Source organism: Rhipicephalus sanguineus, chromosome 1, assembly GCF_013339695.2.
Source record: "Rhipicephalus sanguineus isolate Rsan-2018 chromosome 1, BIME_Rsan_1.4, whole genome shotgun sequence".
Lineage (NCBI taxonomy): Eukaryota > Metazoa > Arthropoda > Arachnida > Ixodida > Ixodidae > Rhipicephalus > Rhipicephalus sanguineus.
Window position 1 is genome coordinate 269,453,670 of NC_051176.1, and position 14,961 is coordinate 269,468,630.

The window sequence follows — 14,961 nt, forward strand, 5'->3', positions numbered from 1 at the left end:
CAGTGTTCACGTGCACTGTGCACGAATTAGCTGATGTTGAATGGTTTTTACATATTTTTGTTTTCTTTTCTAAAAATAAGCCTTCTTTGTTATACTGCTCCAAATTTTGCGATTTCGGGCTAAAAAATTCAGGTTTTTTTTCGTAACCTGCTCCAAATTTGGATTTCCAGAAATTGCTCCAAATCCTATTTCGGATGTTGCATCCCTGGCTAGCTGAAGAAATAAGTGTCCGAGTGCTTGAATATTACCTTATGCACCCTGCTATATGGCCCACTCTATGGCAGTGGCAGCTTATAGACTGTGAGACATCTTTCGTAGCTGTCACAAAGCATGCCCCCCCTCATACACATTTGGAGGTACTTTCTCGAGCCACAGCATAAATATGACCGCACAGAATATTATACTGATGCATCAAAGTCCCATGCTGGTGTGTCCTACGCAGTGGTTGGTCCATCCTTTTTGGTTGCTGGCATTCTGTCCGGCTACACAAGCATTTTCACAGCCAAGGCTTATACATTATTTGCAGCCGTTAAACACATCAACTTAAATATGCCAAGGGAAAGTTACATACATCGACTCCTTAAGTGTTGTGCAAGCTTTGAAAGCTGAAAAAAAAATAGAAATCCTGTAATTATATCTCTCTAATCAATATTATGCACAACCTATGCATCCAAGCAACATGTCGTGGTGTGCTGGGTGACAGGGCAATGCGAGATTGAAGGAACTGTGTTGGCTGACCAGCTGGCCACATCCATCCACGTAAATGCTGTCAACTATTCAATTGCTGTCCCCGTAACGGACTTAGAGCCACTCATAAAGAAAAAGCTCAGGGCTTACTGGTAGAGATTATGAAATCTATAAATGCAGAATAAGTTACTTGATTAAACTACACCTCGGCAACTAGCCAGCCATATCAGAAACATGCTGTAAAGATGTCACACTCTGTCAGCCTAGAATAGGGCACACACACGCACACCTTTTGTCACGTGGTGACTCACCCAGCTGTGACAGATGTGGTCAGTACTTCACATACTCCTTCAATGCTCTGAGCTAAAGGCTTACAGGAAAAGAGGAAAAGGCATTTTTCATTGGCGTCCCAGTAACATATTCCCCTTCATCTGGTCTTGTTTATTGGTAGAGAATCTCTTTCTAAATATGATACATTGACAGCATTTTTAAAGGACGTACATACTTTTCGTGTCATTTACACAGGTGACCAGTAGCACAGTGTCTTAAAGGAGGCTGCAGCGGTTGCTCCATTTAAAGAGAGCACCTGCCTCCTGGCCCTTGGGATCAAGGGTGTTGACGAGGCATTCGTGCTAATGCCACCCTCCCATATTTTAGCATCATGATCACTCGTCATTTATTCTTACCACGCATGTTTCACGTCACTATCATGACTTTAATAATTGCGTATTTACGCACCTTTAGTGCTAAGAATTTTAGGCCCTTATACAGTCACTAAACACTGTCATTGATCACATCCTGTATAATGACCTGGCGCTCTTTGGCCACCACTGGCCCTTGCGCCATAAAGCACCATATATCATCACCATCATAATCACTTCCTGCCTTGTAAGATCGTGGACTTGCGCTAATGATACCGCCTCGGGGATCCCAATATCAAATCCTGAGCACTGGGGGGCTGTGTTGCTCAGCTACAATGCAGACCTCCATATCTGAGTCATCCGGCGGACTGAGGAGGCCACCAGGCCCGTATGGTTTCTGGCCACCTAGTTGGGGCATCTCCCACCATTCATTTCTCCTTATTAAATTTTCACTCACTCAATCATTTCCTCATATTCATATTCCATATTCCCCCTGCTGCTTGGTCTGGCTTGGCATCCTTACATTTTGTCACGTAACACTGGAGCGCCAGTGCTCATCGCCTGGACAAAAACACCAGACACCAGCCCCATCTCTACGCCAAATAGTTGGAAAGCTGACTTTGTTCCAAGTTTATAGCACATAAAATTTTAAAAAGTGGAGACAGTCATACTGTCGGTGCACCCAGTTTGGAATGCCATGCTGTATTGGTGGCAGTTATGTGACTTCTCAGGAAAACGAGGTCATAGTATAAAGAAAAACTTGTTGCTTGATTGACTGCCCATCTTTGAGAGCTTGTTTCTTCTGATGTGTGATCAGTGGTTTGGCATGCACCATTACGAGAAAGCAAAAGATTTTGCATTGTGACGTCCTCTGCTTCTTGAACTGTTGCACTGGTGGCTAAAACCTCTGCTTTAATTCGAACTCTTTTCATACCCTGAATAAAGTTTAGAAGACTCTATTACCTATCCTTTAAAGCGATCATCTGGCATGTGCATGAGTCACCATGTCTGTATTGCACTAATGTTGCAGTAGATATTTTAGAAGTGTGGTTTAAGAAAACGCATTGAGCCCTATTGAACACTTTTCACTTTTTAGTGGCATGATTGGCAAATGACACTCTTGTTTCTTAAGCAACAACTTCCAGTTGACCTCTGACTTACGCTTTGTGCAAAATTAAAAAAAAAATGTTTCTAAATTCAAAGTACTAATAAAAAATAATAACTCTATGAAATCTATGGTTCTGGTTCAAGTTAAGAGTTATGTTGGATACATATGATATTGGAACATTAGTTTACTTAAGATAAAGGCCAATTTACTGTCATCATAATTAAAGTTAACTGAATGAATTCATTGAAAGAGCAGGCGGTTTCGTAGTCACTGTCAACTGCCATGGCAGTTACATCAGTATCAGTTGACTGGAGCTTGGCTTTGTCTTTTCATTTGGCTTTTGTTATCCTGTAATTACGAAAAATTTTGCACATTGTCATCAGTGAAGTCTAGTATTTTAGGAGAACCATTAAAGAGAAATTTTTTCTTTCCAGGTGGAGTACCACGGCTCTGTCATCTTTGGTCCGAAGACCCATCCTTGGAGTTTATGCGCTGGTGCCTCTTCTGTGGCTGCCTGCAACTGGAGAGGCAGATTGAGCAGCTCAGAATGCTGCCTTCCTCCTATGTGGTTTTTTGTTGTGTGCTACATCAACTGTTTCTAGCCGGAGTCATTGGGGAACGGGAACTGCGTTCTTTGATCCTACAATGCATCCTCCCCTACGAGACAAAACTTGAACTTTCAAAAAGGCAGATCCCAGTGAGTTTAGACACATGCAAATACTAAATTTATTGTTGCTTGTGTGTACGTAATCGTGCAAGTACAAGTGCAGTTAAAGGAGTCATGAACCACTTACACATGTAATCATTAGATTACCTCACTATTGTAGTTTATTGCCTCATGAACCGATTGCCACAAAAAATTTTTGGATCCACCGAAAACGAGCTGATTTACAGGGGATTGTTGTGCACTTTAAGAGCTTCCTCTCTTTTTCTCATTCCGATGAGCGCACTAGAAGCTAAACGGGGAGGGATGCTACGGGGGAAAAAGATTACGTCAGTACGTGTCATGACTTTAAGTGTGCGTGATGAAACGTGGTTGCACTCTCCTGTTGTCATTTTTGTGTTTGAGTGTGTCTCGCTGAGTAATGTTAAGACTGTGGAGTGCTGCGCCGGCACGTGGTGGCACCCCGTGGCAATAAGTGAATCTGATCCAAACGCCACACTTGGTTTATGTCGGCTGTTGGCCAATAGCATGCTACCCACTCTGCGATGTCAAATAGCAGGCACCGGCAGCTCCGAAGCGAGTGAAGATGGACCTCTGTATGAAAAGAGGGCACCTGAGAAAATGGCAACTTCATGCTCTGCCTGTAAGCTCTCCTTGCCGCGCACAACTGCAAGATTTGGCTGAGATGCTCATAGCAGTGTCTGCTATCAGCAGGATGTGTTTTCTCACCAAGGCCAAGATGTGGTTCATGACCCCTTTAAGCATTCACATAACAAGCTTCATGGTGGCAAGGTAGCTGGCTATGTGCTTTATAGCCAGATACCTTGCTGCAGCATGATGCTGCAACGAGTGATCTCACCTTTGAAATGCTCTGATAACCTCATGCTGTATCTGATGAAACTCTGTGGGTTGTGTGGCTCTGGGTATATGGCTGTGATCATTGGCATAGCCAAGAGGGGGCAAGGGGTTCAACCCCCCACCCGCTTGGAATATTTACATTTTGTATGGGTATATATACACACACGCACATCAAACATGCATGCGAAAATACGATAGACTTGTGACAGTTCAAACTCCAATATTTTAAACTAGGTTAATTTAAACAAATTTAAAATCTTTGGCTGGGCCACTATGTTTTTAGTGTGTTTTAAAGCCGCTTCATTCCAACTGCTCCATGCATAAATTTGAATAATCAAAATTTTTCTTGTCTGTGCCAGAAAGTATCTGCTGCCTTTATCACTTCTAGCTAAATGTTTGTGTTATTATGTCATTAACAGTCATTGAAGCAGATTGCCTGCATGTGAAGTGTTCAAACGAGCCAAAGCATGTGCACGAGCAATCACACATTGGTTGAGGAAGAAAGAAAAAGAATCTGAGATGGTGTGGCCGTAGTCTGCCACGTGTGGAAAGCTTATGTCACTTTCACCACCATACATTAGTAGTGTCATGCGGAAAAACATACCGATATTTGGAAAGGGCTGTTAGCTGTCATGGGGCACATCACGTTTTGTCCCTTTATTACACAAGCATGCACGTGTCGTATAATATTCAGTACCAATATGATTGCTGACATCTAAAAACTATACTGGCAATTATTCAGAGCTGTATATGACGTTGCTGGGCCCTGAGAGAAGTTTGTTGAGGAAGGAAGTGGCATTGTTTTCTGCAATTCTTGCAGGAGCACAGCTCAATTCCCTGAAAAACCAATAAAAATGCATGCCAGGTCTGTTTTGTCATGTCTGCCCCCACCCCTTCTTTCTCATTCTGCTGAATTTTGAAGTCCCTAGGTTTGTATGTGTGAATGTTTCAACACAAGTTGGTATGTTGCCCAAAGTCATATTATGGGTCCAGGGAACTTCTGATAATTCAAACAATATCCTGGGGTCCCCTTGAGTTGGAATTATCGAAAGCATGCTGTACACAAAAGATAGAAAAATATTTCTAGGTATGTCCCTGGGCATGATGAAAACAGCCAGCCCAAGTTCGTAATGCTCATGCTGAAGTATCTTTTCAAATGTGAAAAGGCATTTTAGTCAAAATCTATGGTTCATGACAGCATGAAAAAATCTTGAGCAAGGGACGATGCTGAAGCTCCACAAGCTGCTTCCCCCCGGCTGTGCCCTTGGTTTTGTTCTAAGTTCCAGCAGTTGGTAAACGTGTGGTGCTAAGTATGCATTTCACTTCTTTACCATGATAAAATATCAATATGTTGCACTCATTGCAGAGGTCATGTGTAGTCCTGTTGCCTCAACTCCTGTGTAATACTCTGAGCTTGCCAAACATACTAATGAGAGCATTGTTATTTCTTTCTAAGCAGTACAACCAGATCAACGCTGACTTGGTTTCCATCTCAACGTATGTAATGATAGGAATTCAGTGTGTGACCATGGCCCTCAGTGTCTGTGGACAACCGTCACCAATTCAAAGCGCTGCACCTTGGCTTTGTTTTGATGGAAAGCTGTTCCATTTAATTCATCGGGATCTGAACGAATCGCAAGCATCATTTTCCTCATTATTAGAACATGACGTAAGTACTTCTATTTCCAAATTTTACATCACTTTCGAGAGGTGAAATCGTGTACGGCTATCCCATGCAACCTTGAGTAAGAAATGGATGGTAGTGCGACATGAATACAAAGGGTCTTGAGGAAGAAGGAAGCAAGTGATTGAGTGCCAAGCCTTTGCTTTCTACTAGTGTTCTTGTTGCACCACCATTTATTCCTCTGTTTTCAGCCAACTTGCCCAGCTAAATATTTTACTGAACCTTTTCCAGTAACAAACATACTTGTAGTTTTAATGCATATCCACATGGGTCCGGCTTGAAGCCATGGGGTTCATCGTGCTCTATAAATGAGTTGAATGAACGAATGGGTACAAATGATGAATGCAGAATACTGTAGTATTATTATTGATGCTGTTTATTTAATATGTGATGATGATTTGCTCAAGCTTTAGACCTTGAGGATACTGTTGACTTGTACTAGAAGCGATGCGACTTGAACCTCAATCAGTAGCTGTTTTTCTCATTATGCAACTCGTATAAATGGTGCAGAATTATTTTTCAATTCTTTTTCATTCCTGCTGGATTTCAAGAACTGTGCTCTGGCAAGTTTATATCAAGGGCATACTGCCAACTTTCCCAATTTGCCCGGAAGACTCCTGAATTTTGAGCAGTCTTCCAGATTCTACTGGTACATCCATAAATCTCCCGAAAAACAGCGCTAGTGCCACTGTGAAAAGAAAATAATAACTAAGAACATCAGTTCTTAGTTATTAGAACTGGTGTCATGCAAAAAAAAAAGCGCAATAAAATTGGCATGGGACACAGCAGATTTTATGCCTTAATTATGTATGTGGGCATGTGCCATATAATTACGATTACCAGTATGATTACTGACATACACCAGTTTTCTTCTGTAGCGTCTCCCCACCACCAACTTTATGAACCCCTCAAATTTTGACATCACCAGGTTACAGTGGCGTAGGCAGAAATTTTTTTTGGGGGGGGGGGGGGGCACCTCCTTCATCCGACATTTGGTCTGGGCAGATAAGTGGGGTCGAGTGTCATTTTGTGCTCTGTACCCCAGAAGGAAAAAAAAATTCGGGGAGGGGGGGGGGGGGGGGCACGAGCCCGGTATGCCCCCCATGGCTACGCCACTGCCAGGTTAGCAGGTATGCAACAATAGTGTTGTGTCTGATGAGAATAAAAGTCATATGGATGGCTTTAGCCATAAGGAGGTTTCAATTTCGATAAAAGCAAGGTGGAGTTCTACTGAAATGTTCAAGGTACTATGAATCAAAGATTAGCTCTGGTGATTTAGACATTGTATAAATGAAAATTGCTTTGTGAAAGTTAGCAAGTGACAACCCATGAATTTTCCAACAAACTACTCTTGTTCTTTTACCAGAGTAGAGGTTTGTGCTTTCATAATGCTTTCAAAATTTTTCGAGAATAATTTGAGAGGAAATTTTGAGACATCTTGAGTGCATTTCTTTAACAAAGGCGAAGGTCATAATCATAGAATCAGCCTTCTTAATGCACTGGAACTACTTTTGTACTTGCATGTACTAAAAGGGCCCAACAACACTGTTTGAACATAGTCAGAAAATGCTGTTTACCAGTAGTCAAGGCTCCTGTGAGCCAAATGTAGCACTTCATGCAGCAGCAAATTTGTAATTTCATTTCAAAAGCAGCCGAAAATCGCTCCCTCTCCTCTCCGCAAACTACGTAGATGAAGAGACTTACTCCATAGTTGAAGGGGCAGACAGGGTCATTGGCTGATTTCATGATTGCGAGAACATGCTCTGTAGTCTTTATATGGTTTGTTTTGAGTTCAAATAAATAAAAAAAAAAATATATATATATATATGAAAAAGTAACTATCGCAGTACTTCCGGTCTCAATCAACAGTCATTTGATTATTGTTTTGTTTTCTCCTACATTCGTGTGAGGTATACACGACATACTACACCGGTGCTATTTTAAACACTATGCATCTGAGTTGGTCATTTGTCTCGTACTGAGCCTGCTTCTACAGTACTCACTGATGCACATAATTGTTTCCAAAACTATCATCATGATCCTGCCATTGCACATGTTATACATTTTATGTGCTTTGCAAAGAAGACTCCTTTCCAGATATCGCTTGGTGTTCACTTTATTGAATGAGCTTGAAAATGTGCTAGCTGGGTTTGGCTACTATCCGTCGGTCAAGCTGATGCAGGACAATGCCAGTGCACACGAGGTATTTGTGGAGCTCAACGAGAGTTTCGCATATCAATAGCACTGCTTGTGCTGCCATGGCCTCCGAGATTGCGTGCCGGCGGGTTTTTCTCCAGCCATCCCTATCGCACGGAGAGAGTGTAATTTCAGAAGTGGGCGGGGCCCGCTCCTCCTCCGCATTGCGGCACTCTCCACTGAGGGTCGAAAAGTCTGCCACGCTGTTGGCGCGGCTTGCGTGAGGTGAGGAAGAAGTGGTTTTGCGCTTTTATATAACCTCCCACTGATTTGGAAATGTCAGGTCAATATGTACAAGAGGCAGAGTGCATTCTGGGGCCTATTTTTTCTCAGATGCGCTTTTTTCTTTTTTGCTGTAAATATGTGCCTCCTATATTAGAGCACTTAGAAGTGCGATGCCTCTGCAAGAGATCCGTATGTGCTGGAAACGCACTACGAAGTTTGCGGGCTGCATTGTTTGGGGGAGCTGGCGAAGGAGATAAAAAAAGTGAAAGATTATTAGGCTGGGCGCGACGACGCTCGGGGCTCGCGCTGGCCCTGCTGCTGAAGATAGATCAGTCGCAGCTGGGCCTTCGTAAAGTAAAGCTGTTTTCTTGCTGCCTCCATGTTTCCTCTGAGGGCTCCGGCCAGTACTGGCCCTGAGCCCACAATAGATATGTTCATCATTTTGTAAGCTAAATTTAAGGCTGGCAATGAAAGCAGCCCGTTCAGGCCGCCGACGGACGCCACGTTGCGCAGCAGTTGCGCAATGCGCGTCGGAAGGAGCAAGGGCAAATGTTGCTATGGGCCACTGTGCCATCACGTAATTGCTGAGAGAGTGTGAGGGGGAGAGGCCACAGCTGGCACCGTGCCAGGGCACGGACGGACGGTCACCGGGAGAATGAGACATTAAAGGCTTTCGCCTTAATACTACCAGAGATGAATAGATGCGTCTTTATAGTGATCTATATCAAGAAAATCGAGCAGTTACAATGCTTTCCTCCGTAAATCGGGCCAAAATAAATGCAGTGACAGAAAAAAAATACTTGCTTTCAGTGCATTCAGAAGATCCGGCCGCTGATCCTTCCCTGCATGCGAAAAAGTGCCAACGTGCACACTGGTATGCCGTGCGCTCTTTCTGCCACGGTGTCCGCTGCCACCGGAATCCTCACTAAACGCGCCCTCTCGCGGTAGCCGGGCACACGAGGCGCCGTACATTTTTTTGCTGGGGAGCGTGGCGATTGGGATGGCCGGATAGAAACCCGCCGGTGGGCAATCTCGGAGGCCATGGTGCTGCATAGGTAGTTTATGGCGCCACTATCACACCTCCCTATTTAGCTTCCAGCAAGCTCATCTTGGTGAAATAATAATAATAATAATTTTTATTTGCACAACAATGTGAGCCCTCCGGTGACGTGCGAGGCTAGACAGAAATGAAAGACCTTTACGCACGTGCGTCTGCTAGCCCGTCACCAGAAGGCAAGAAAGAAGGGGGTGACGTCATCACGAGTCGCTGGACAAATAGCGACTGTAAATAAAAGAGAGAGCACTCTGAGTGGGTGACAAATCCCTGTAACTTTGCTCATACTAGATAAATTTGAAAAATTTTTGCAGCAAGGTATTCGTGAGGCAATAAACGCTGATAGTGAGAACATTCGATAATTACTTGGAAAAGTGTTGCAAAGCCCCTTTAACTGACTATGTTCGGTTGAAGCTGTATCCCATTGTACTTAATGCATTCTTGTTTTGTAACTCCTACTGCACTTAATGCACTCTTGTTTTGTAACTCCTACTGCACTCGTTCCTTTTAAATAAGAGGTCTTGTGATTCATTATATGTCTACATATGGAACTGACCTACATGGTGTTTACTGCAGGCTGACCTACTGCATCGGTACAGTCACTTGTGGGACATTGTTACCTCTGGATGACCACCACATCGTCCACTTCGCTGCTGAGCAAGCGTGAAACAAAAATGTGGACATCTAAACTTTGATTTTGAACCAAAAAGAAAATGTTTTATGCAGGTTTTAACAAATTATTTTGTAAATACATTTGTGTGTTTGACATTGAAACTGCCAAGTATCAAAAGTTTTTATTGTTTGCCATCTTATTCATCATAAAGTGCTTTGAAAAGTTTTTAAAACTAGATGTTAGTTTGCATGTTCCAACTTTCTGACATAAGGAAATTTCGTACACTATATGTTTTGAGGGTGATTGATGAACTGGAACGTCAGCATTGCCTTTCACTCATCATTACTCATTGCTCATCAACAAAGGAAAATGGGGAGCCAAGATATACTGACCGGCAGAATTTTGGCTCTAAGCTGATGCTTCCTTTGCTCGCTCTCTGTGAAACCCCCCCACAAAAGCTAGAGATTTCTCCCACAGCTTGCATTGGCAACTAAAAATAAAGCATAAAATATGAAAGAAAGATGCAGCTTTGCATAATTCCATTCAATGTAGCAGTTTTATGCCACAAAATGCGACGCACCTTTTTGCATGGAAGGCATTGCAGATCTGAACTTATTGCCAAGTGAGCAGAGTGGCATGTCTTTGTGACCAGTGGCCACAGTTCTGCGCTTTCATTTGCTGTCAAAACATGTATATATCACATGTAATTTTGTGCAACATTACATCTATAAGCTCTGCAACAACTCTGCAGGATACACCCTTGACAATATTAGACTAATTGCACTAACTTCTAATCTGGTTAAATTAATAGAAAGAATTCTTTATGCCCGTCTGATGAAATTGGTAGAGGATAAAGAAGTTTTCGGCCTCTTCCAAATTGGCTTTAGACTTGGATGTTCTATTTGGCATGCACATGTGGATTTGGAGAGCCGAATCAAATTAGCGTGCCGTCACAGACAAATAGCAGCTCTGGTAACATTGGATATCTCAAAAGCTTACGATAGTGTAAGGACATAAAATATTATTAAATCAATTAAAATTTCATGATATCTCTAATTATATAGTGAGGTGGTTTAGTGAGTTTTTAACTGGAAAGGAGTTTTATTGTTCACTAAAAGGTCATTCTTCAGGTATACATTGCCAGTCAAGAGGGGTTCCTCGGGGAGCAGTCACCTCGCCTCTTCTCTTTAAAGGGACACTAAAGAGCAAAACGATTTTCTTCGCATTAGTAAAGTAGTCTTCCACGATACCAAAAACACCACGCTTTCTGTGCGAAGACGCTTAATAAGCGAGAAAACGCGCAAAAAGAAAATACAGGTGGCGACGCCACCTTGGAATTCCTGCACCATTTGCCGTGACATCACATATTTTTGACGGCGCCTGCTTGGGCCTACGTAGTTCCTAATCGGTTAAATCGAAGTACATTGTCCTCTGAGGGGGCCAGAGACTTGACATAACGAGTTTGTGGAAATTTCGTTGAGCCAGTGGCGCCAAAATACGTTAAATGCTATTTGAAGTCTTTTACGTCACGAATTACAAAGTTTGGCGCGAAATATAAAAATGAAACTTTGAACTTGGTTTTCTCCTCTAATAATAAACCTATGGTGGTGAAATAAACTACACAAGAGTTCTCCGAGCACACTTTATCAATCTAAACCAATTCATTGTTTCTCTTTAGTGTCCCTTTAATGTATTGCTAAGCACTATTCCAAGCCATGATGGTGTATATACATACGTATATGCAGATGATATAGCTTTTTTTGCATCAGGCTCTGATATGCATTCATTATATACTCGCTTACAAACGTATATTTGTGCCATTGAAAATTGGTTAGAGGCTATCCATTTATGTCTTAATGTCTCAAAGAGCACAGTGATAGTTTTCCCTTTGGATAACCCAGCTAATATAACACTAACTTGCAACCTGCAGGACATACCACAAGTGGACTCGGTAAAATATCTGGGAATAATTTATGATACTCGCCTCCCTGGCATACACACATTGAGTACATAACAGAGAAAGGAGTATGGGTGCTAGGAATCCTACGAAGACTTCGCAACAGTCGAACGGTGATGCAAAGGGACACACTAATTATGATATACAAGATGTACGTACGCCCAATATTATAATTCGGATGTGTTTTACATTCGGGTGCACCAGCTTATAAATTGCGTCCTCTTGTACTGCTGGAAAGAGAGGCCCTTGGATTACCGAAATTCGTAGCCAATAATGTCCTCTACTTAGAAACAAGATTGCCCTCTCTTTTGTGCAGATTTAGGATACTAACGGTACAAACATTCCTAAAGATGTATGAATATCCTATAAAACTAAAAATTGTTTTCATGTCTCACCCAACGTTATTTTTTCAATCTTACTGGCCTCGATTTCATGCACCACAGGTGAGTTACGTACAAGCACTTATTGGACCATTAGATGTTAAACTGAGTGAAGTTCCTTCCATTGACAAGGAAAGGCACAACCTTAAAATCATTTTTGAATATATATATATCCAAATCATGCCAAAAATTTGCCTTACCAGATATTAAACGGCCTACTACAAAAGCATTTAGAGGGAATAAATACAACAAATATTATAGCTACCGATGCCTCACAATCCGAAGAAAAATCTGGCATTGGTATTTTCTCCGAGACATTCAACTGGTCATTTCTTATCAGTATTTTCGGCGGAATTTTTAGCGGTGATTATGGCTTTACGAAAGCTGAGCCCATCAACCTCAAGAGTGGCTATAGTTACAGATTCGTTATCTTTGTGTTCAGCACACTCTGCACATAGTGATTCTAAATTATCATGTACTTTTCATTTTCTTGTTCCAACCCTCGTAACTTTAATTAGATCGATCTGGGTACCGGGCCACAAAGGGATAAAAATGAATGAAATGGCGGACACTCTGGCGAGAGCCGCTCTCAGTGGTCCAATACTACCAATTATCCCCACATCAGCACTCATTATTCGTGACAGATTTAGAAGGCGTGCCATAATTCAAGATTCCGGTAGAACATTAATCACTCATCTAAACGAATATCGACACCTCTTGTTTCCTTGGCGTAGGAATTTCTGTTTAACAAGAAAAGATGAAGGTATTTTTACTAAATTACGATGTCGCGTTCCAAAACTAAACTTTTATATGCATAGATCTGGTCTGGCTCCTTCCCCTCTTTGCTCGTTTTGTAACAAGGACGAAACAATTGAACATTATTTCTTATCATGTAACCGCTTCAATTTACTGAGGAAAAACATTCTCAAAGCACCGTTTAATCGTATTAGATTGTATTTCATTACTTCGAATATTCTATCCTTGGGAGCCTCCTCATTAGGTCGTTGTCACCGGGATGTCTGTTCTGCTGTACAAAAATTCTTAGTTGAATCAGGGCGATTCTGATTCTGAATTTTTAAAATGCATTATTAATATATTCTAACTTTCTATAATTCATTTTCATATGTGTCCACTTTTACCTATAAATTATTTATTTCTTGGCCAATCCCCAAGAGTGGGTGTGAGCCATTTATAAGGTCATCATCATCATCATGACATGCACTGACGAACGGGCGCATCTGCTTGCCCCATTGTTATCCTCCTCCCTCCGTAGCTTTCAGCTGCCGGACGCAACCTTCTTTGTTGTGCTGTGTTTGTCAGCGTGGGACAACGCCGTTGTAGACGCTCTCATCAACCCAGTTGGGGGGCCTTCATCCGAGGGCATCCATCAACGCTTCTTCTGAGTGTTCCCGGCAGCGGAAGCAGAGGTCATTGGCCTTTCACCCCAACCCTCCTTCGGACTCAAACTCCTTGCCGACATTCCGATATGCGAGTCGTTGGGGCGTGGCGCGTGAATTGTGTGGTGCACTGGTGTTCCCCCATTGGTCTTCTCGACCGACGAGTGTATTGTGCGACTCTTTGCCTTCTTTCTGGAGGCCGGACGCCAGGCCACCAGATTGGCGGGAGACGTTGACACCAGTTTGCGTGTGCCTCAGTATTGACAGTCTCGGGGCTATAAAAGCCGAAGACTTTTGACGTTATTCTTTGAAAGTACGCGCCTCCTCACTGGGAAATCATCAGCTATGGGGCCGGACGGCGGGAGCCAGCTACCGTAACAAGACCAACGAACCCCACTTCTTATACCCTCTTATTATGCCAACTAGATGTGTTTAATGAAAAGTGAGAGGCATTCCTGGTGACTTTCAACTACACCTGTTACCAACAATGAAGAGCTTGTGCGACTGCTAGCAATATAACCAGCGCTTTGAAAGCGACTAAACACTTGATCTAAAACTATGTTAATTGAGCATTGTGGAGGTTGTGCGTAGTATACTGCAAAATGGTTCAAACTACTGCAGTATTCATACTACACTGGCACAGGAAATGCAGAGAGACCAATAAGATAATTTTTATTGTACATCTGTACACTTGGGTGTGTTATCTTCTGCACCTCCACCGGTGCATTTTTGCATCATTAAGTACTGTGGCTGGTTGTTTTAGGGTTTCTTGTCCTTTTTTACAGTCATGATTAGCCTGGAAATCTGGGCTGGCAGTTCGCTTCAATTGTTCATCTCTTTGAACATTCAGAAATCCTAGTTTTTGCAGGTTGTCTATAGAAAAGTATTTCAGTAACACTAAAGGCAGGACCAAACAAAGTGTTTCATGTCACCAAAACAATATCTTAATTCACATTCTGTGCTTAACTGAAAGTATACGTGCCTATCCAGTTATGAATTCAGACACCAAGATGTTCTCCAACCGTGTTCTTTAAAAATCAGAGTGGCTAGCTTCGAATCGATTGCTTGGCCCCCATCCCGGATTTGGCAATGCAACGCCCATGCCCTTCACTAGCTGTACTCGTGTTATTGGGTCCAAAGTACTCTTTCAAGTGGGGATTGCTTGTGTGCAACCCATTTAGTGCTGCTGCCAGACACCCTTTTGCCTATAAGGCCTAGCACATGCCAGGCACCCGGCCGTGTTATAGCTTCCAAACACAGCAGTCATAGTCATGAGGGCACCTGCCAGTTTGTGAACCTTAATATTCCTAAGAATCTGTGTACATGACAAAAACAAGTGGTGTGCAGGGGGATATTAAGCATTTTTTAAAATATGAACAGTGTACCATATATGTTTGTATGTCACATGTTATGCTAGGTCAAGCACAGCTAGTGACATTTACACCATGTGAAAGAAAAATATATGTGTCTTTGCCTTGGGAACACTCTCTTGCGTGC

General features: G+C 42.4%; 1 protein-coding gene across 1 annotated transcript in view; it reads left to right on the forward strand.

Annotated features, from left to right (window-relative positions):
- LOC119382808 (constitutive coactivator of peroxisome proliferator-activated receptor gamma) overlaps positions 1-14,394 on the forward strand; it is a 50,566-nt gene extending 36,172 nt beyond the window's left edge. The window contains exons 8-10 of the mRNA XM_037650671.2: positions 2,871-3,133; positions 5,415-5,627; positions 9,694-14,394. Of these exons, the coding sequence (XP_037506599.1) occupies positions 2,871-3,133; positions 5,415-5,627; positions 9,694-9,747 (530 nt within the window). The 3' untranslated portion in view covers positions 9,748-14,394. The remainder of the gene's footprint in view (positions 1-2,870; positions 3,134-5,414; positions 5,628-9,693) is intronic.
- The last annotated feature ends 567 nt before the right edge of the window (positions 14,395-14,961 follow it).